A 23,153-nucleotide genomic window follows, 5' to 3' on the forward strand; every position below is an offset into this window, starting at 1 on the left:
AAATTGTTACTGTAGTTTCCTTATGCTAGAGGTAAAAAGTGCAGCAGTTAAAGAAATGTCCCTAAAAGAAGCCTACCAAAAATCACAAAAGCCTATAGGAGAGCTAAGAAAAGCCCACAAAACCAAGACAATTAGACTATAAACTTAAGACAACACAAGTGAACTCATGTCACTTGAGAGTCCAAGGAGAGAAAGGTACACAAAAAAACTTGGGTATTGTTCGTATCACTGAACTAAAACCAATAAAAGTTCTGAATTAGAAATCTGGTTCAATCTCTTAGGAAAAACCTCACATTTATTGGTGACTAAAATGGTCTTAATAAATGGTCTTAATTTCCCCTAAACCTATTAAGGAAACAATCAGAACTGAGATTGTTCTGGAAAAGAACTTTTCATCTTAATTGGGGCATAGTTCAGGTCTGACTCTCCTAATAATTTGTAAGTTATGAGATTCAGATGGCTAATAGAGAACCTAAGTATGAAGTAGATGAAAAAAAAAATCCACAATATACAAGATAGCATCAGAACTCTTCAAGGTACCACTGCATCAATGAAAAAAGTGTTATTTTCCTCCATGTGAGTGATAAAATATACATGTGGTAACATGGGGAATTTGAAAGTACTCATACCCAAAGTCTTTTGGGCATAAAAAATATTTTAGGCAAATTGTCTTGTAAACGTTATAAAGAAAGTATCACATTAAACATGTATATACCAAATACTACTAAATAGGAAAATCAGCTCAAAGGAACTAATGGTTGCCTAAAAGGGCAGCAAATACTAGTAACCATACAATTACTACTTTATAAAGGCCAAGAATACATTCACTTTAAAAAATAAAATAGGGGCAGTTAGGTGGCACAGTGAATAGAGCACCTGACCTGGAGTCAGGAAGACCTGAGTTCAAATTCAGCCTCAAGACACAACACTTACAGCTGTGTGACCTTGATCAAGTCACTTAACCCCAACTGTCCTGCCTTCCCCCCTCCAAACAGACAAAAATAGAATAAACCACCTAGAGATAATTATGCCCAAGTCTGTAAATTACAATAAACCCTGTCATGTAACACATAGTTTTTATGTCTTCTTAGATTATCACTCAAAGAATCATGAATCTAGATTTAAAAGAACGCTTTGGAAAAACCAAAAATATGCATACTTGTTCAGCAGGAGATGGAGCCTCATTCTTCTTTGATTTTAGAGGTGAAGAAGCCGGTGGACATTTTTCATCATCTTCAATATTCTTTGGAAACTAAAAAGCCAGTTAGTTATTTTATAATTTAGAATTCTTCAACATATATTCTAATATCTTCCAACTCTCTATCCACAAAACCCATCCTGAAATGGATGTTTCAAATATTACCTCCCCAAAAATATTTAAAGGGTATTTGAAATGTACTGTACTTAGTATGCTAAGAGGTTGTTGGATGATGGTACCAGAAAAATTTTTATATCAAGACCACCTGGAAGAATTTTGTGTTAACATGGCTCCCTAACAGTTTAATTCTATTCTGTGAAATTCTAATCCAATACGCTACAGACTACTTTTATAGATCTGAGAATCTAGCAATATTTCTGAGATAAATCAGTATAGCTTAAAAAACATCCGCCCCTACTGTGCCAAATGTCTAATCTTTACATATTCTTTCTCTTCTACAACCTACAGCTAACCCCTCAATTACACTTCATCTCATTTTCAGATCCATTCCTACCCCTTCACAGCACAGTTCCTGCAATAAGTAGCCTCTACCCCAATCAGCCTGGAGTATATAAGGGAAGCCGTGGAGTTCAGGTGGTAGGCTCTGAGGGTCTGGACAATCTTGGACAAGTTTCTTCACCTCCCTGACTCTGTTTCTTAGACTGTATGATGTCCAAAATCCTTAGAGCTCTCAATCTGTGACATCTGAGTCAAAGCAGAAAACAGTCCCAAGCTTGGGTACCCAGAGTCACTGCTCTGTAAAAGACCACTGAGCGCAGACAAAAACAAATGAAGTGCCAAATATTATTAATATAAATTAATATAATTATTAATATTAATATAAAGTGCCAAATAGCAATCCAACAGGGAAAACAAGGCAGTAGCAATGAGCTGCTTCCACCTCTCCCTGAGACAGAAGACTATTGCTATTTTTGTCGAATTTGTTTTAAAAGGATCATAATTTAGAAAACGGTTTTTAGAAGTGACAAAAAAAATCCACCTCCCTGTTTTCTACTCCATCTGCATCGAGAAATTCCTAAACTAAGGTGATGAAAATAACACTGTCTCTACCTGAAACAAATAAGAAACTAAACAAGGATCACTGTCAATGGTAGAACTGTTCAACTAACTCTTGATTTTTAACAGTATAGAATTCTCTGAAACAGAAAAATGGCCTTGAATCCAAAGGGTTTTTCTCTTAAGTGAGAGCTTCACTTGTGTATAAAATAAGTATTGAAGGCTAAGAAAAAAAAAAAAAAAGAATGAGATAAATAAAATTAAGTTCCACACATTTACCTCTGGTGTGCTTGCCTCAAGTTTTTGATCCAAGTGTATCTGCCTGGGATTTGCATCTGTAACCCAAAGAAAAATGTTTGAATGGCCTAAAAGTAAAATTTTGTAAACTCAATGACAAGAATGATAACAAATTGAGACACAGAACTAAAAGGAAAGAAATAATCCAATCTGATTTTGGTTTTAAAAAATTACTAGCTTAAGGGATTTAAAGCATTTTTGGTTCTTTTCATCCAAGGATTTTCTAGAAACAAGTTCTTTCTTTCAGGTTATTCATTTATGTAACAAACCTGCATCTAAGTGTCTATTCAAGGAACGAGGTAGAGTGATAGGAAGGATACAAAAATAAGACAGCTCATGCCCCCAGAGAATGCAGTCTACCAGAAGATAAGATAGACAGAAAAATGAGACATATAAAGTGCTAAAGGATTTCACAACAAAGATTACTTATAGCATGGGGGAATCAGGGAAAGCTTCCTTAGAAAGTGGCAGTGCAGGGTCTACTAGGTAGCAGGAACAACATAAGAAAAAGGTGAGAAGACAAAGTGTATTTGAAAAAGAGCAGCCTATTAGAATCTCTAGTACATAATAAAGTAAGCAAAAAATTTAAAATGGAGTAATAATAGCACCAAATTGAACTGAGAGGATCAAATGAGACAATAAAAGCAAAAAGTGCTTAGGGTATAGAATAGGCTTAATAAACGCTTAAATCTATGCCTCTCCCCCTGCCCCCCACATCATGGTAAAGAAATTAGATATTTGATGACAAATGGACTAGTTAATAAGCATTTATTAAGTGCCTACTATAGAACAATTATCAGGTAAGGCAGGGGGAATACAAAGATAAAAATGGAAGTCTATAAATAAATTAGAGCACTAAGAATTTACATTTTAAAATACAATAAAACTTTATTTTGAAATGAAAAAAACCGAGGGGCGGAGTCAAGATGGCAGAGTAGAAACAGGACCTCTGCACAGCTCCAGCTCCCACCCTCCCCAATCCATGTAAAAGGGGACTCTGAACAAACTTTGGAGCTACGGAACCCACAAAATGACACAGAGAAGCTAACCTCCTGCTGAGGACAGCCCAGCAGGCATCAGCCAGCACAGCACTCTGGGAACCAAGCCCAGTCCCCACCCAGGTTTTAGCCCCAGGGCAGGCCTGACCAACCACAAGCTGGAGGGACTCCAGATCACCAGCAGCTGTGGTGGTTACCAGAATTATCAACACACAGTTGTGAAGGACAAAGTGAGAGATCAGTGCAGTGTGGACTTTGGGACCCAGGAGTTGGGAATGAATCTGCTTTTGCCCTTGGGGCGAGAATACTCTGAGGAGTGTTGCGGCCCAGCCACCCCCACATGGCAGCTTCAGCTCCTGGCCTGCACAGTGTAGGGGGACCAAGCAACCAGTCTGAAGGGTAATCATTCTTGCTTTAACATGCTTGGGTCTGGATTGCAGTCTAGGGTGGAGATCCTGGGGGGTGTGACCAGCTTGCCAGAGAGTGTGGAGGCTTCAGAGAGGGCACCCAACTAATACCTCTCACAGCTGAGAAAACCCCAGTGTTTGGTACAAAGCTCCCCTGTCTGGTGGCAGAGTCCTACTGTGGCAAAAAGCCCAGGGGTCAAGTGACTGTGGGGCGACATGACCAGGCAAAGGAAGCAAAGTAAACCGAAGAATACAACATTAGACTCCTATTTTGGGGACAAAAAGGAGAAAAGCATGGAACAGGAGGAAGACAGTGAAGTCAGAACTCCTGCACCAAAAGCTTTCAAGAAAAATACGAGCTGGTTACAGGCCATAGAGGACCTTAAGAAGCAGATAAGAGAAGTGGAGGAAAAATTAGGAAGAGAAATGAGAACGATGCAAGAAAATTACAAAATGAGAGTCAATAGCCTGACTGAGGAAAATAATACCTTAAAAAACAGACTGACTCAAATGGCAAAAGAGGATCAAAAAGGCAATGAGGAGAAGAATGCCTTAAAAAGCCAAATTTGCCTGATGGAAAAAGAATCTCAAAAGCTCAATGAGGAGAATCATTGCTTCAGAATTAGATTGGAGCAAATGGAAGCTAATGACTTTATGAGAAATCAAGATGCTGTTAAACAGATCCAAAAAAATGAAAGAATAGAAGGCAATGTGAAATATCTAATGGGAAAAACCACTGATCTGGAAAATAGATCCAGGAGAGATAATTTAAAAATTATTGGACTACCTGAAAGCCATGATCAAAGTAAGAACCTAGAAATCATCCTCCAGGAAGTTCTCAAAGAAAACTGCCCTGATGTTTTAGTACCAGAGGGCAAAACAGAGGTTGAAAGAATCCACCGATCACCTCCTGAAAAAGATCCCAAAAAGAAAACTCCTAGGAATATGATAGCCAGGTTCCAGAATTCCCAGATCAAAGAGAGAATATTACAAGCAGCCAGGAAGAAACAATTTGAATAATTTGTGGAAACACAATCAGGATAACTCAGGATCTGGCAGCTTCTACACTGAGGGATCGAAGGACTTAGAATATATTCCGGAGGGCAAAGGAGCTGGCATTAAAACCAAGAATCACCTACGCTGAAAAATTGAGTATCATGTTTCAGGGGAAAATATGGTCATTCAGTGGAATAGAGGACTTTCAAGCATTCTTGCTGAAAAAATCAGAGTTGAACAGAAAATTTGACATTCAGATACAAGAAGCAAGACAAGCATGAGAAGGTAAACAGGGAAAAGAAATCATAAGGAACTTAACAAAGTTGAACTATTAACATTCCAACATGGAAAAACAATAATTATAATTGATGAAACTTTTCTCAGCATGAAAATAGTTGAAGGGAATAGAAATATATATGTATATATATATATATATATATATATATATGTCTATATCGGAGGGTATACAGGCGTATGAATACATATGTGAATGTGTGTATATATGTTTACAGGTATACATAGATAGAGGGCACAGGAAGAATTTAATAGGAAGGGATGATACTTAAAAGGTTAAATTAAGAGGTGAGAGAGGAATATAATGAGAAGAGATGTGGAGAGACAGAATGGGATAAACTATCTCATATAGAAGAGGCAAGGGAAAAATGGTTACAATGGAGAGGAAGAATAGGAAGGCAAAAGGGAATGGGCCAACCTTATTCTCACTGAATTTGGCTCAGGGAGGAAATGACATACACACTAAATAGGGTATCTCACCCTATAGGAGAGTAGGGGGGAAGGGGATGAGAGGGGGGATGATGGAAGGGAGGAGGGAAGTTGAAATGACCCACTTTTGAAAAGGGACAGGACCAAAATAGAGAATAGAACAAGTGGGAGGTGGGATAGGAGGGAGGGAAATATAGTCAGTCTTTTACAATACATCTACTATGTTATTGTTTTGCATTAGCTACACATGTACAACCTATACTGAACTGCTTATCTTCCCAGTAAGGGTGGGTGACAAAGGAGGAAGGAAATGAATCTGGAATTCAAAGTTTTAAAATCAAATGTTTAAATACACACACACACACACACACACATATAATACACATACACCCACACATATACTATTATTAATACTATTTTACATGTAATTGGGAAATAAGATATACAGGCACTGGGGCACAGAGATCCACCATGCCCTACTGGAAAAGTTGGAAGGGGGTATGGGAGAAAATATGGCAGAGAACAGATTGGAGGAGGGGATATCCTGTGGGACTGCTATTTTGGGGCGGTGGGTAGGGGAAAAATGGGGAGAAAATTTGTAACTCAAAATCTAGCGGAAATGAATGATATAAATCAAAAGTTAATAAAGCATTTGAAAAATTTTAAAAAAAATGAAAAACCATTCTTAGTTTCCATATTGGAGACCCCTGCCTTAGAGAATGCCATCAAGTAGATAGATCATTAAACACTTCAAGCAGAACATGGCACAAAAAGCTGATCTTTGAAGTAAAGGAATGACAGAGATGAGTGGAAGGTACAATAGAGCTGGGGGAGATGGGCCAAGGTGAAAGGACAGACAAAGAAATGGAGTGCCCTGTGTGAGAATTGTGAGGCCAGGGAGCCAGGGCCGAGCAGCAGGGTCTGTAGTCTGTGAGGCTACAAAGGGCTTTAAATACAACCCAGGGAAGCTTCTATCTGCTTAGAGATCCACAACAATCTCCATGACAGAAGGGATGACAACTACTGTTACTGACTAATGATGTTCAAGAAAATCAGAACAGAGAACAGGTTGGAATCAGGAGATGGTAACTTCGAGGGAAAACATGCTGACCCTCAGGTAAATGTTGACCAGCAGACAATGACTATGAGTGTGTAGCTTGGGAGAAAAGAAGAGGATGCAGATATGGAAGTCATTAACATTAAAACCACAGTTAAAAGTACTAGAAAGGATAAGATCATTGAGGAAGGTGTTAAGAGAGAAGAAAGGGGTTAAGAACAAACCCTGGGGAATATATGCATTAAAAACACGAACAGTAATATGATGATGTGAGATTATGTATGTGTGTGTGTATTTGCTTCATAAAAAAGAATTGTTGCTTAAACTTGTGAATTTAAACCAGGTCATCATCCAATCACCTGTATTCGTTAGCGTGCTAAGCCTAGAGCTAGGAAGACTTGAATTCAAATTTTCCTTAAATACTTATTTGCTATGTGACCCTGGGTAAATCATTTCACCTGTTTGCCTCAGTTTCCTCATCGGTAAAACAGAGATAACCTACCCCCCCCCCTCCACAGGGTGGTAGTGAGAATCAAATGAGATAAGAATTGTGAAGAACTCAGCATAGTGCTGATATATGTAGGCATTCTATAAATGTGAGTAATTATTGTTGGTGGTGTTCATTACTGTTACTACAATTACAACATACCTTTATCTCTTCGTTCTTCAGCATCGATTCTTCGCCTTCCTTTTCTCTCACTGCCATGTGGTTTTCTCTGCATACAAGTATTACTGGTCTGAACAGCTGCCTGCCCAACTGATGAGCTCTTAAAAATGGATACAGGGGTGGCTAGGTGGCGCAGTGAGTAAAGCGCCGGCCCCGGAGTCAGGAGGACTCGAGTTCGGTTCCGGCCTCAGACACTTAACACCCACACAAAAATACTAGCTGTGTAACCTTGGGCAAGTTACTTAACCCCAACTGCCCTCCAAAAAGGAAAAAATGGATACAAACAAAACTCAAGTTATGTTAAAAATTTAACTAAAAACCCATGTTTCTTTTTTGCTTGTAACTTTTCTATCTGGCCATTTACACTAACATCATGTCTGTTGTGAGCCCACATGAAACAGAAGGCCCTGATTATAACAGGAAGACCACATATCCCCAACACAGACAACATATTACACATACACAAGAAATAAAGTACATCCAGATGACTAAGCCTGTGAGAAAATGAAAACTACAGCATTAAAGCAAATAGAAAAATTTCTCCAGTTATATAAAAAATGCTTAGCAGTTTATTAACAGAAAAAGAACCCTATCTAGTAAGGAAACTCTATCCCATGGCTATTTCCATGCACTGCTCCCAAGAGGTGTCCATGAGCTTTCCAAGAGTCACTATTCTAGATGATGATTGTTTTATATTCTATTTCAATGGTACCTACCATATTCAAGAACTTTTTCACCTGATCCCCAAAGTGGGGGAACTAGGGGAGAGTACTGAGTATTGATGATCAGCTACAACTACAGAACATATTTCATTCAGAAGAAACTGCCTGAATAAACAAACCTCAAATAAACTTCAAAGAGAAGCCACACTAATAAACAGTTTAAGTATGACTATAACAAACATGATAGCATGTAAATGCCCAAATACTAGCTGTCCTCTTCAAAGTTGCCCACATGTATTTATTCCAAAAGTGCTACATACTCCTATAACAGGATATACTAAAATAATTTTCTAAACTTTGAAAATGCTTTCAATACCAGTGAAACACTCCCTTGAACAGTTTCAAAGGAGATAAAAGTTTTATCCTTTGAGGCTGAATTTTTATCTTCAGAAAGAGATAAAAGTGATCTGGAGATAAGTCTGTGAATAAAGTGATCAAGTTGGAACATTAATGAGACATGATTAACACAACTGATCATTTTATGTGGCTAAAATTGGCTTAAACACCGAAATGTGTGGTGGTTATTAGTAGAGTAAGCCCATAACCTCTCTTCATTACAACTTAGATGAGCTCTTAATTCTTCATCTTCACTTCAGGAGTATCTGACTGAATGCCAAATCTTCTACTTCACAATAAGGTTAGAAAGGCAGAGTGGGCAAAGAACTTTAGACTAGGATTCAGGGTTCTGGGGTTCTCTCAGGACTGATCCTCAATTCCTCATTTTACAAATGAGGTTGTTAGATTGGAACAAGGTCAAGATCCTTGCTAGGTCTAGAATTCTATGGTCCTACTTAATAAAGAGAGGAAAAAATAAAGAGAGAACTCTCTTTTCATTGCTTTTTGTACATACAGAAAGGGCTGGAAAGGCCTGTTCATCTCTGTGCTGAATCTCATACAATAAACGTGATTCTTCAAAAGCTTCTCTCTCTCTTCGCTCCTCTGGAGAAAGGCCGAAATGACTCCCATCTCTGCCAACATGGTCTGAATCCTCAATCCTCTCACGTTCTACTTTTCTGTGAAGGCAATTTTTGTTATTCAAAAAGACTGGTAAAACAGACTGAGTTCCAAAAAAATCACACTGATTGTTATCCACAACAAATGTTTAATCCTAACTTTTTTTCATTCTGATATTTAGGATTCATCTGGCTGCCCTGTGTTAAGAAAATGTGAACTTGCTTAATATTAACCTAATAAATTTAGGGTAAATTCATGACTCAAAAAAATTTTGTTATGCATTCTCCAGTGCAAAAAAAAATTTCTACCTCATTAATTCCTTCTTATAAAGATAATGGAGTATTAAATACTATCTACTCGTATTAACTTTTAGGACAGACAAGTTCAAATCTCACTAACTCAAATGTGATGCTTTCACTAAAAAAAGGGTTTGTAAATATACTTTGGAATGGCATGAAAGAACACTCAAAAAAGGAAAAGGCAGTATGTTTTTGTTTACCATTAAAATGCTAAGGAAGAGAGCTTATATTTATAAATGAAGATGATACAAAAATAACTTCGAAATCCATAAAGAAATAAAGGGAAAGAAACACGTATGCTACCAAATATATAGAAATATAATTTTTTTGATCCAGACCTATGATTTACCATATAATACATTTTCTAGGTGAAAACTATTTACATCATTGTGAATAAACACATCATCAATAATTTACGGTCATAAAGAGTTTCCCTATTGGGGAGGCCAGGTAGCACAGCGAGTAAGAGCACCGGCTCCAGTGTTGAGAAGACCTGGAGATCAAATCCCAGGCTCAGACACTTAGCACCCACCCAGAAACACCTGGCTGTGTCACCTTGAGCAAGTTACTTAACCCCAATTGCTTGGGGGTGGCCAGGTGGCTCAGCGAGTAAGAGCACCGGCTCCAGTGTTGGGATGACCTGGATCAAATCCGGGCTCAGATACTCAGCACCACACCCAGAAATAACTGGCCGTGTAACCTTGAGCAAGTTACTTAACCCCAATTGCTTTAAAAAAAAAAAAAGTTTCCTTATTAAGAGAATTAACCAGGTCTTCCTAACTCTAAATCCTGTCCTGTCAACACAATATATTGTAATATAAAATTGATTTGCTATTACTAGCAAACCAAATGTATTTAAAATTCCAAATAGTTAAGATTCCACAACTGAAAACTAAACAAAATATTTTAGGTCTCTGACTTTTGCTTCTGGAAATAGAAAGTCACAAAACACATAAAATACATCAGGTCCCTTACAATATAACCCAGTTCATATAATTAAAAGTGAAAGAATCAACAGCTAAAATCAACTACAAAACCTTAAATTGGTGACAGCACCTAACAGCAGCAGAGTGTGAATGGGGTCATAAAAGATATGATCAGTCAGTCACTCTCAAACTGGTCAAACAGTCATTCTAAGATGGTTTCTTCAGATGGGAACTGGAAAGGATTTCATATACATTTTTAATGTGACAGGACAACCCTTTAAAATAGGTAGTGAAATTATTACTATCTCCATTTTATAGATGGTGAAATAGGCACCAAAGTTAAATGATTTTTCTCAAGTCCACCTGTATCATTACAGAGGAGGCAGTATTTAAACTCAGATCTCATTCTAAAATACTCTTCCCCCCTCCAAACACCCATTTCAAAGTAAAGAAGTAAAGAACTTGACATCATTAAGAAATATTGAATAACTGGGGCTGTTTAGATAGGAAAAGGGAAATATGGATGCTATCTTCAAATATCTAAAGATATTAAATCAAAGAGAAATCAGTTTTACTGTACCAGTCCAAAGAGAAGAATTAAGAACAGAAGGGAATATTCCAAAACAGATTTCAGCTCAACAAAGAAATTTCAAACTTGTGGTGACAGGGGGGCAGAGCCAAGATGGTGGAGTAGAAGCTCGACCTTCCCACGGCTCCGGCTTCCACCTTCCCCAATCCATGTAAAAAGGGGACTCTAAACAAACTTTGGAGCTGCAGAACCCACAAAATGACACAGAGAAGCTAACCTCCTGCTGAGGACAGCCCGGCAGGCCAGAAGGAATTGGCCAGCACAGCGCTATGGGCACCTAGCCCAGCCCCATGCTGAGGCTTTAGCCCTAGGGTAGGCATGATCAGCCACTGGCCAGAGGGAATCCAGATCACCAGCAGCTGTGGCCATGTCCAGATTTATCAACACATAGATGCAAAGGACAAAGTGAGAGGTCAGTGTAGTCTGGACTTTGGGACCCAGTAAGTGGGAGTGCGTGGCTTTTGCCCCACGGGGCAAGAAGCCGCTGAGAAACCGGCACAGCCAGCTAGTGCCACGTGGCAGCTTCAGCTCCTGGCCTGCAGAGTGTAGGGGACCAAGCAACCAGTCTGAGGGGTAATCGCTCTTGCTTTAACCTTCTTGGATCTAGACTGCAGTTTAGGGTGGAGGTCCTGGGGTGTGTGTCCAGCTTGCCAGAGAGTGTGGAGACCTCAGAGAAGGCACCCATCTAATACCTCCACCAGCTGAGAAAACCCCAGCGTTTGGGATGAAAGATTCCCTTTCTGGTGGCAGAGTCCTACTGTGGCAAAAAGCCCAGGGGTCAAGTGACAGAGGGGCGACATGACCAGGCAAAGGAAACAAAGCAGACAGAAGATTGTAACATTAGACTCCTATTTTGGGGACAAAAAGGAGAAAAGCATGGAACAGGAGGAAGACAGTGAAGTCAGAACTCCTGCACCAAAAGTTTTCAAGAAAAATATGAGCTGGTTATAGGCCATAGAGGACCTTAAGAAGCAGGTAAGAGAAGTGGAGGAAAAATTGGGAAGAGAAATGAGAACGAAGCAAGAAAATTATGAAATGAGAGTCAACAGCCTGACTGAGGAAAATAATACCTTAAAAAATAGACTAACTCAAATGGCAAAAGAGGCTGAAAAAGGCAATGAGGAGAAGAATGCCTTAAAAAGCTGAATTTGCCAGATGGAAAAAGAATCTCAAAAGCTCAATGAGGAGAATCATTGCTTCAGAATTAGATTGGAGCAAATGGAAGCTAATGACTTTATGAGAAATCAAGATGCTGTTAAACAGATCCAAACAAATGAAAGAATAGAAGGCGATGTGAAATATCTCATGGGAAAAACCAATGACCTGGAAAATAGATTCAGGAGAGGTAATTTAAAAATTATTGGACTACCTGAAAGCCATGACCAAAGTAAGAACCTAGAAATCATCCTCCAGGAAGTTCTCAAAGAAAACTGCCCTGATGTTTTAGTACCAGAGGGCAAAATAGAGGTTGAAAGAATCCACTGATCACCTCCTGAAAAAGATCCTAAAAAGAAAACTCCTAGGAATATGATAGCCAGGTTCCGGAATTCCTAGATTAAAGAGAGAATATTACAAGCAGCCAGGAAGACACAATTTGAATATTGTGGAAACACAATCAGGATAAACCCAGGATCTGGCAGCTTCTACACTGAGGGATTGAAGGGCTTGGAATATGATATTCCAGAGGGCAAAGGAGTTGGGATTAAAACCAAGAATCACCTAACCAGCAAAACTGAGTAACATGTTTCAGGGGAAAATATGGTCATTCAGTGGAATAGAGGACTTTCAAGCATTCTTGCTGAAAAAACCAGAGTTGAATAGAAAACTTGACATTCAGATATAAGAAGCAAGAGAAGCATGAGAAGGTAAACAGGGAAAAGAAATCATAAGGAATTTATCAAAGTTCAACTATTAACATTCCTACATGGAAAAACAATAATTGTAACTTATGAAACTTTTCTCACTAGCTGAAGGGATTAGAAATATATATATATGTATATGAGGGTATATGGGCATATGAAAACTTATGTGAATGTGTGTATATATGTTTACAGGTATACATAGACAGAGGACACAGGACCAATTTAACAGGAAGGGATGATACTTAAAAGGTGAAATTAAGAGATGAGAGGAATATAATGAGAGGAGATGGGGAGAGACAGATTGGGGTAAACTATCTCATACAGAAGAGGCAAGGGAAAAATGGTTACAATGGAGGGGAAGAATAGGAAGGCAAAAGGGAATGGGTCAACCTTATTCCCATTGAATTTGACTTGAGGAGGGAATGAAATACACACTAAATAGGGTATTTCACCCTCTAGGAGAGTAGGGGGGATGATGGAAGGGAGGGCAGTTGGAAGCACCCACTTTTGAAAAGGTGCAGGATCAAAGTAGAGAATAGATCAAGTGGGAGGTGGGATAGGAGGGAGGGAAATATAGTCAGTCTTTTACAATATATCTACTATGTTATTGTTTTGCATTAGCCACACATGTACAACCTATACCGAACTGCTTATCTTCCCAGTAAGGGTGGGTGACAAGAAAGGAAGGGAATGAATCTGGAATTCAAAGTTTTAAAATCAAATATTCAAATATATACACACACACACACACACACACTATTATTAATACCATCTTAGATGTAATTGGGAAATAAGATATACAGGCATTGAGGCATAGAGATCCACTGGAAAAGTCGAAAGGTGTATGGGAGAAAATATGGGAGAGAGCAGATTGGAGGAGGGGATACCCTGTGGGACTGCTATTTTGGGGGCGGTGGGAAGGGGAAAAACAGGGAGAAAATTTGTAACTCAAAATCTGGCAGAAACAAATGATGTAAATCAGAAGTTAATAAAGCATTTAAAAAAACAAATAAATATATAAATGAGTTTATTTCTGGGAGAAATGTTAAATAATTAAATAAGTACTGCAATTTCCCATAAGCAATTCAACCCATTCTCTTCCTCCTCCTGTTTTAATATTGTATTTTTTCAGTTTTCAAGATAAGTACACATTTATGAATGAGTTCTATAGGCTGTCCATCTCACTGCAAGTCATAGGGTGCAGAATATAGCATTCTTATGGATGGATAAGCCAAACCTTTTTGAATGATTATAGACCTCTTTATATAGGAAGTTTTGCAATGAGAGCATAATGTCACCCATAAACAGAAGGTGGAGAACTTCACCATCTTTAAGGAAATCATTCTTTTACCTGGACTCTGTGTTCTATCTCTCCCAAAACAACTTTCACAAACATGCCTTCCCAGTGAGTTAAAGAACATTCTTTATAATGCTGTATCTTTCAATAAATTCTGCAGTTTTAAGGACTGCAGAGGAAACACCTTTTGGGAAGAAAGCTTTCTAGGAGGTATTTTGCTTTACTGAATCAAAAGCTTCTTTTGTAAATAAAAACAAGTAAAGTAGGAACTATGGCAAAAATTTTGTCTTTGTTATTATTGCTTTGGACATCAACCTGTCCCTACTAATACCCTCACATCAAGGATGCCGTCACTGTGTATATCTTTGTTGCTGTTCAGTATTCACTATGTCTATAGCAGAAGTGGAGAACCTTCGGCCTTGAGGCAGGCCATGTAGCCTTCTAGGTCCTTTGACTGAGTTCAAGTTTTACAGAACAAATCTTTTTATTAAGGGGCCTTTGTGTCACAGGTTGCCCACCCTGGTTCAGAGCCTACATTCATGATGAATATGAGGCTTTTGTGTGGTCTCTAAGTATTTGGCCTCTTTCAAGAAAACTTCTTATCCCTACACCCATATTTTCAAACATTTTTTGTGTCCCCATTTATATAACTGAAGTCACTAGATATCATAAAATATGTTAATTTCAACAAATATTGGTATAAAGGTTAGAAATATTTTCATAGTGGTCTTTTTTTTGGAAATACTTATCAAGAACACTTTGACTTAATGTTATCATATATGCCTCTTTTCCATTTCCATCTCTTTAGAAGATGGTCCTTGTTTTAGGGGTAGGGAAAGAATAAGGAGTGGGTACTGAAAAACAGCTAATATGCCAAAACAAAACATAATAAAAAACCACTTGGGGTAAGTGAAGCCTCATACTTTGGATCAAAAAAACTAAAACAGGTTAAGATGTTCTGTATTTTATATAACATTCAGTAGATCCTTTTAAGTTACTTTATGTTTTGATAGAATACTGTGAAAAAATGACAGTATACAAAGTACTTTCAGAAAATGACTAAGTGGAAACAGTGTTCCATATGAAATTAGTTTTCCTATTATATATTATTATATATTATACCTGATTTTAATCCTCCAATTAGTTATCTAAAATGTTGCATATTCTTTTGTAAAGAATGCAATGCTTGGGGCGGCTAGGTGGTGCAGTGAATAGAGTCCTGGCCCTGGAGTCAGGAGGACCTGAGTTCAAATGCAGACTCAGACACTTAACAAAAAAAAAAAAAAAACTAGCCGCATGACCTTAGGCAAGTCACTACCTTCCCCCCTCCAAAAAAGCAAAAAACAAACCTACCTTAAAAAAAAAAAAACATTTTGGGGCAGCTAGGTGGTGCACTGGCCCTATCTGACCTGTCTGACATAACACTTGCTAGCCATGTGACTTTGGGCAAGTTACTTAACCCCAACTGCCCTGCCCTCCCAAAAAAGAAAACAAAACAAAACAGATGCAATGTCAAATAACCACCAAAATTGGAGCAAACATTTTGTGTTGTCTGGTACTTAGGAATTTTAAAAGTAATTCTATAGAAATTTTTTAAAGTCAAGAGTCATAGAATATCAAGAGGCACAAAAACAAGGCTAATCCATAAATTCTAGAGGCTCTCACTATCACCTCCTGAACAAAATACAAACTCTTGACATCTGAAACGCTTTACAACCTTGTTCAAATTTACCTTTCCAGCCTTAATACATTTCTCCTCTTCACACAATTCAGTCTAAACAAACTTGCCCCTTTGCTATTTGTCACTCAACATCATCTCCCACTCCCACTTTGCCCAGGCTCTCTATCCTCAATGCCTCAGAACCCCTGGCTTCCTCTTACATGATGACTTTCCCCATCATCTGCAGCTGGTAGTCTTCTTCTCACCCCTTACCTTATATTCATTTAGTTCATACTAAATGTGCACATATCATTTCCCCTGTAGATGCTGGCTCCTTGAGGGCAGAGGGTTCCATGTCAGTTTGTGTATACCTAGCACCTAACACAATAACTGGCATACAGGCATTTAATAAATACTAGCTGCCTAATCTCGGAAAACCTAACTTTTAAAGCTCAATCCCAAGATTTTTCTTACCAAAAATGAATCTGGAAACTCCAAAGGTATATACAGAATTCTAGATTTAGATACATAAGGGTCCTTTAGAGGGAACCTAGCCCAACTCCCTCATTTTACAGGTAAGGAAGCTGTGAACTAGTAAGGGTAAGTTACTTGGTCAAGGGCACACAATGACTAGGTTGCAGAGGCCATACTTGAATTCGAGTCTTCTGACTTCAGCATTCTTTACCTTGTTCTACTCTGTCTCCCACTAAATAAACTAAGTTACATAATACAATTACACATACACAGCAGCAATGTAAACAAAACAAATGTAACTAAAGTGTTTTTATCACATCTGAACAATAATCATCTTTTTTTCAAAACATGTCTTTGATAGAATAACCAATTATTTTCTTTCAACATCAACAAGGTTAACAGTTTATTTTAAAACCAGAAGGTTTCTTCAATCTTAAAACACAGGTAGTAAAGCACAGGCTGTGCAATACTTCTAATGGGTTCTGACTATCTGAGGAAAAGAAATGGCTCTTTACATAGACATTTGCGACTAACTTTGTAATTATCATTTATAACAACTCACATTCTGTATTAAGATATATATACTATTAAAACCTACCAAAACTTAAGAAACAAAACCCACCACATTACTTGTAACAGTAACCTCTAACCCCTGGTCTCAGCTTGGGGTACAGTGTACAAGACAGTCTGAATCCTTAGCCAGACAAACTTATCACCACTGTACTTTTAGTGACAGAGTTTTTATAAAAGTGAAAAGCATAATTCTCTCCTCCATCAGCAATGCTAGCTGGCCTGGAATGCAATAGGTCTATACCACTTGCAAAAGTGTAGGAAAAAAAGATGAGTCATGCTCACCATAAAAATTTCAGGCACATGGTAAACGACTACCATATATATAGCTAAATATCCACAAATAGTTCTAGGAATAATATGAAAGATCATTTAAAAATGGATAGTTTGTTTTATCCAAGGTGATATTAAATAAAGTAATCCAAACCATTAGAGTTTGGATTAATTAGCAAAATTAATCTATAAAAACTTAAATTGATATATTGAAAAGGCAAACAAAAATTCCAACATTCTTTTAACAAAATCAATTCCTCTCTTGCCCAGAAAAACGTCAAGAGTTTGTAAAGAAGAAAAATCTTGGGTAAAGAGTTTCTCTAACAAAATTATTTTAAAGACCACAAAGGAACGAAATTGTTCTGGCATTTCAAAAATTTTTACTGTTAAAATAAAGGATTTTTTAAACATCACAAAGTAATTTATTTTATATTTCTTCTGGATGAAAGTTTTACCTTAGAATCTGTGAAGAAATCCTGCTCTGTGTCTTGTGCTCATTTGAGGGCAACTGAGACTGTAACCCAGAAGACTGACATGAATATGTATGCTGCCGAGTTCCCACATGCTGAAGCCGAGGAGGTAGTGTTGATGGGGTTTTTATTGGCTTGTTTGAATTCTTTGGCCCTCTGCAATCTATGTCTATGACAAAAATTCAAAAGAAATATACAAGTAACCAGCAGGAAATTGTATGACTCATGACAAACTGTAAGAAGAGAAAAGGGAAAGTGGGAAGGGGGAAAGGAAGGGGAGAGAGAGGCAGAAAGAGGCGTGAGGGGGACAAGGGGGAGATTCTTTTTTTTTGGGGGGGGAGCTTCTTACCAGACTGAAAATGCTGCCCACCAGGGGAAGGTTTTTTCATCTTCTTTCCTGAAGACACCATGTTCCAACCTTCTGTAGAAGATGCCTGCTGAAGAGGTTTGAGGCTCTTCAGTGAGGAGGAACGTCTTAGAGGAACAAAGAGAATGAAAAAGAGGTTATGCAGAGCTCTAGGCTACTTCTAGTTAGAATTTTTAAAAGGCAATGTCGTGTCCAGGGGTATTTTAAAGCTAGAAAACTAGTTAATTTTAAATAATACTGTACCAATTCAGATGTACTTACATAAAATTAGTTTCCACAATAAACCAAATTAATATTTCCTAATGAAGCTTAAGAAAATCACAGTAACAAAATGTTAATAGCATATCTGTGAGCTTAACTGCACTGAAGAGTCAAGTTGAAAAGCTGGCAACCAAAAACTTTTTTTCAAATAGCTCATGTTCATTTTGATGTAGACCACAAATTATGACAATACATGAGTAAATAATGCAAATTACTGACTACTAAGTTACATTAAAGTTCTCCCTTTTTTTAAAACTTGGCAGAGAACCTGCCCTGCCAATATGAAAATTACTCACAATCTCTTCTCTCTGTAGCCTTAAGTAATGACACCTTTAACTGGATGTTGTTGCTGCACAGTCATTTTTCAGTCATATCTGACTCTTCGTGAGCCCATTTGGGGTTTTCTTGGCAAAGATACTGGAATGGTTTGCCATTTCCTTCTCATTTTTACAGAAAAGGAAACTGAGGCAAAAAGGGTTAAGTGACTTGCCTAAGGACTACATAGCTAGTGCCTAAGGGCCATATCTGAACTCAGAAGTAGGAGTCTTCCTAACTCCAGGACAGGCACTCTGCCCTCTTAAACTGAATAGGGTTAAGTTATTAGATCTGTGATTTCACTGCTCTAAGGAACTCCCAGATGAGGAAACTCCTTCTACCAATACAGACCTGTACCTTCTCTGCAAATCAGAGTCCTATAGAGTTGCCTGGGCCACTGAAAAGTTAAGTGACTTGCCCAGGGTCAACACAACCACTACTGTCAGAGGTTCAGGTACATTATGGATCTGAAGCCAGCTCCTTCCATCACCTTCTCCACAGTGCTTCTTGATAAATGCACACTAGACAAAATATGGGAAGGTAGCAGGTAGACAGATATTTTTCATTTACAGGGCACTCCTATTAAATATGAATCCAATCAATGAGTTTGGATTATTTCACCCACACTGAATATGCTACTTGTTTAAGTCAACACCTCAGCTTCAATGCTGGATAGACTTATTTTAGATAAAAACAATTTTAAGGTTTTATAAATTGCTTTCTTTATAACATTCCTGAAAATGTATAATATGCCCATTTCATAGGTAAAAAAACTGAGGCTCAGAAAGGTTAAATGACTAGAGCACATGCAACAATACTGAAAAAATTCAGGGGCAATATTCAAACCCATGTCTTTCCTGACTCAAAGTCTGATTCCTTCCATTAAACCACACTAAATCTCTCTGTGGGAAATACAAGCATTTTACAACTCATGTTGCAAAGAACCAGAGCTGTAGGAGGGGAAAAGCCCGTCAAAACTAGAACAATTTTAAAATTTTATACTATGGGTAAAAATGTGTACATAATGCAAATTTTTTCAAACAACACCTTTATACAAAATACAAAAAATATTAATTACTTTTCCAATGCAAAGAACACAGATATAGTTTTAATTTCATATGTAGGAATAAAAACATTTATGGTACTTTAAGGTTTGCAAATTGTTTACATAAGATTATTTCACTTGATTGCACATTAGTCCATTTTACAAATAAACAAGGTTTAAATTACTTGTCAATGATCACAGAACTAGCAAATGTCAGAGATGTATCTGAATGCTCTTTTTTCAATTCCAAATCCAGGTATATTTTGCTAAGTATTAAAAAATAAATACAAATTAGTCAATTTGTAACTTGGTCTCTATACCTGCAAATTAACAAAAAGGTCTAGCAAAAAAGCATAAAAGAAAAATCAGATTCAAAGAATAACTTTTTAATATCTATCTCTGAGTGAACTGAAAAATCACCTAGATATTAAAAAAAAAAGTGAGAATAATTATGTTTACTGAACACTATTCTTTAATCAAATTTAAACTTCTTTAAGGCCTGTATTGGCCTTAAACAGTTATATCTGAAAAATTTGCAAATGGGCAGATCCATTTTGAAACAGGTAAGTCTTATAGGAAAAGCAGGTTGGCAAAGAAGATACAGATATGTCAACAGACCTAGCTATATAGATAATAGACTTATCTACTCATATATCTATGGTTAAATATGTTTATCTACATATCTATTTACATATCTGCAGATACCAAAAGATACAGGTCTATCTATTGGTATTGTTAGGAATATATCTATAGGTACCAATATTTAAGTTACTACCTATAAACATGATACTTGCAAAGCAATTATCCATCTACACTATCTTCACTGGGAATTCCTTTTACAAATAGATAGCCCCCATCCCAACCTCCCTTAGCATGGGTATTATGCTACATATTATACAGAAATTGCTACCAATAAAACCAGAACATACTTCACTCCAAGCTCTTCCACAAACACTGGTCCATTCTCAGAACGTTCTTGAATATCTGTATTTTGAAACTTCCCATTATGATCTAAACCCACCTGCAGAACAATATGAAAAAAGACTCAAAATTCACAATTCCTTTTAAGTGTCCTTAAAAAATAAGATTTTTACTTCCTTTTTATAAATGGACATTGGGACTGCTAAATCTAGCTAAGAGGAATCAGTACAAACAAGAATAATTTCAAATGATCTACTCATTGTCAAAGTCTACAAAGGAAAAGCACTAAATAAATTGTAGCTTGCCAATCCAGGTCCCACACTACTTTTCTCAACTAAATTTAACAGAAAAGTATTCTCTTCCACTTAGCTTTCAACAATCAATATACTGGGAATGGAATGTGTTTAAACGCAACTTTTAAGAGACCCTTAAGAACCAAACAGATGACTCCTGCATATCTGTGGTTAATACCGTAGGAATTAATTAAGTTAGAGTAAGTCAGCTTTGAAAATGTTGATATACAACCTTGTTATTAGTCTTAGAACTTCTGAGCAATGCAGTGATCTAAGACAATTCTAAAAGACTCACGATGGGAAATGCTATCCATATCCAGAGAAAGAATTATGGAGTCTGAAAGCAGATCAAAGCATACTATTTTTTCTTTCTTTTGTTGTTTTTTCTTTCTCATGGGTTTTCCCTTTTGCTCTGATTGTTCTTTCGCAACATGACTAATGTGGAAATATGTTTAATATTATCATATACCGTGTTTCCCTGATAATAAGACACTGTCTTATTTTTTTTTTTGACAGAAAAACACCAGAGGGCTTATTTTCAGGGGAGGGCTTATTTTAATGAACATTGACAGCAATTTTAATAAACAGGTAAATGTGAACAAAAAAATGTACCTTTATTCAATAATGAATTCAATAAAGAACAGGATGACGCGCTCACTGCTGCAGCTCTGATTGGATGCAGCTCGGAGCGCGGCGTGCGCTTCACGGTTGGGGGGAGGGGACGGTGCATACAGAGGGTACCGTAATGTAGCGTGAGCGTGTAGCACAGGGGATCACCTTCACTACAGTAGCAATCTCAATAGGGCTTATTTTCAGGGGAGGGCTTATTTTAGAGGAATTTTACACAGTAAGTGGAGGGCTTATTTTCGGGATAGGTCTTATTATCGGGGAAACACGGTATATACAACCTATATCAGATTGCATGCCATCTTGGGGAGGGGGGAAATTTAGAACTCAAAATCTTATAAAATCAAATGCTGAAAACTAAAAATAAATCAATAAATTAATTTTTAAAAAGAAAACGTTGATATAAATATATCTTAATTAGGGGTGGCGAGGTGGCGCAGTGAATAGAGCACTGGCCCTGGAGTCAGGAGGACCTGATTTCAAATCCAGCCTCAGACACTTAATACTTACTAGCTGGGTACCCTTGGGCAATTCACTTAACCCCAATTGTCCTGCCTACCCCCCTCCAAAAAGGGGGAAAAATATACATATACATATCTTATTTAAAAGACAAAATTCATGGTTAAATCAGTACAATTGATTTTTGTAAAATTAATGATACTATTATAATGGGAAAAAATCTGGTCCCATTATAATTTTTTTTTTAACAAAGGAAACTATCCTTTTTTACAATCACATACTTAAGCACTAAACTTTCAATATAGTTTCTGATAAAGTACCATTAACTGAAAACATTATGTATATTTATTAAAAACTATGGGTCTAACAGTTAATTTTAAGAGTTATCAGTCTACCAATACAGATGGTGAACTGCTCTACAAACTCCAGCCTTTAAGGAAGAGCTATGGGCCTAGGCCATTGGGAGGTGAAAGGATGTACCCATGGTCACACAGCTGGTTTGTGGCAGAGAGCACCTGAACTAGGTTCTTCTCGTTCTCTAAGACTACTCTCTACCCATTAAGCCACACCACCACTAATGTAAGATATGAAATGCAAATTGAGAACGTGTTAATACAGAAAACATTTAATACATTTTATCTGGCAAATGTCTAATGATAACCTAATAGATTATTCCAAGTAACCACACTGTCCCCAATCTAAGGGTTTATCTACCATTTTTACTGTGTATTATTAAAAAAGTAGTCCGTGGAGCCTAATAAAATTTGTTTACCGCTGCTGAGCTTGGTGCTACAGCCTAGCCAGAATACATCAAGGAAAAGATGATAGGCAGAATGAAGAGATAACATCTACAAAATGATAGCAAATTACTCCCAAATTTTTTTCCAAATAAGCAAAATATGCCTTCTCCAAACTTCCCCAATTGAAAAAGAAAGAAAAATGAAGTCATTATAATCTATGTATTATAAAGCCAAACAAATCCTGGCATTGGTCAAGCCAAAAATACCTGCCTCAACCTGTACTGAGCCCTCATTTCTGTCAAGAGAGTGGTACATTTCACTAGAAAGCCTATGAAATTTTCATTTCCCACATTCTCTGACTCTTCTGTTTAAAGCTATTTGTCTCCACAATGCTGACACTGCATACACCATTCTGGTTCTGCTCATTTCACTCTGCTTTAGTTCATACAAGGCTCTCCTGGTTTCTCTTAAACTGTCCCCTTCATCTTATGGCACTATTTATATCCTTTCACATACCACAACAATAAGAACTGCTATGAATATTTTCATACATATGGTTTCTTTTCCTCTTTCTGTGATCTTTTTGGGGGTATAGAACAAGGAGAAATAAACACACACACAAACACACACACACACACACACACACACACACACACACACACACACACA

The 23,153-nt window shown here is 37.4% G+C and overlaps 2 protein-coding genes across 3 annotated transcripts in view; one reads left to right on the forward strand and one right to left on the reverse strand.

Moving 5' to 3' along the window:
* SMAD1 (SMAD family member 1) overlaps positions 1–23,153 on the forward strand; it is a 411,788-nt gene that overhangs the window by 16,181 nt on the left and 372,454 nt on the right. The gene's annotated exons all lie outside the window — the stretch shown is intronic.
* The window catches only part of OTUD4 (OTU deubiquitinase 4), a 59,129-nt gene that overhangs the window by 11,254 nt on the left and 24,722 nt on the right, over positions 1–23,153 (reverse strand). Inside the window, exons 11-17 of one of the 2 annotated variants that reach the window (XM_069105453.1) lie at positions 20,374–20,465; positions 17,806–17,930; positions 17,442–17,625; positions 8,933–9,095; positions 7,343–7,409; positions 2,495–2,550; positions 1,160–1,252 (exon numbers count right to left, since the gene is read on the reverse strand). In XM_069105453.1, coding sequence (XP_068961554.1) covers positions 1,160–1,252; positions 2,495–2,550; positions 7,343–7,409; positions 8,933–9,095; positions 17,442–17,625; positions 17,806–17,930; positions 20,374–20,465 — 780 coding nt within the window. Of the gene's footprint in view, positions 1–1,159; positions 1,253–2,494; positions 2,551–7,342; positions 7,461–8,932; positions 9,096–17,441; positions 17,626–17,805; positions 17,931–20,373; positions 20,466–23,153 lie in introns of both variants that reach the window. The other variant, XM_069105452.1, reaches the window with a different exon arrangement.

The sequence above is a fragment of the Petaurus breviceps genome, unplaced genomic scaffold (assembly GCF_028583685.1).
Source record: "Petaurus breviceps papuanus isolate PSGF00001 unplaced genomic scaffold, PetGlider_PUasm1.0 76, whole genome shotgun sequence".
NCBI lineage: Eukaryota > Metazoa > Chordata > Mammalia > Diprotodontia > Petauridae > Petaurus > Petaurus breviceps.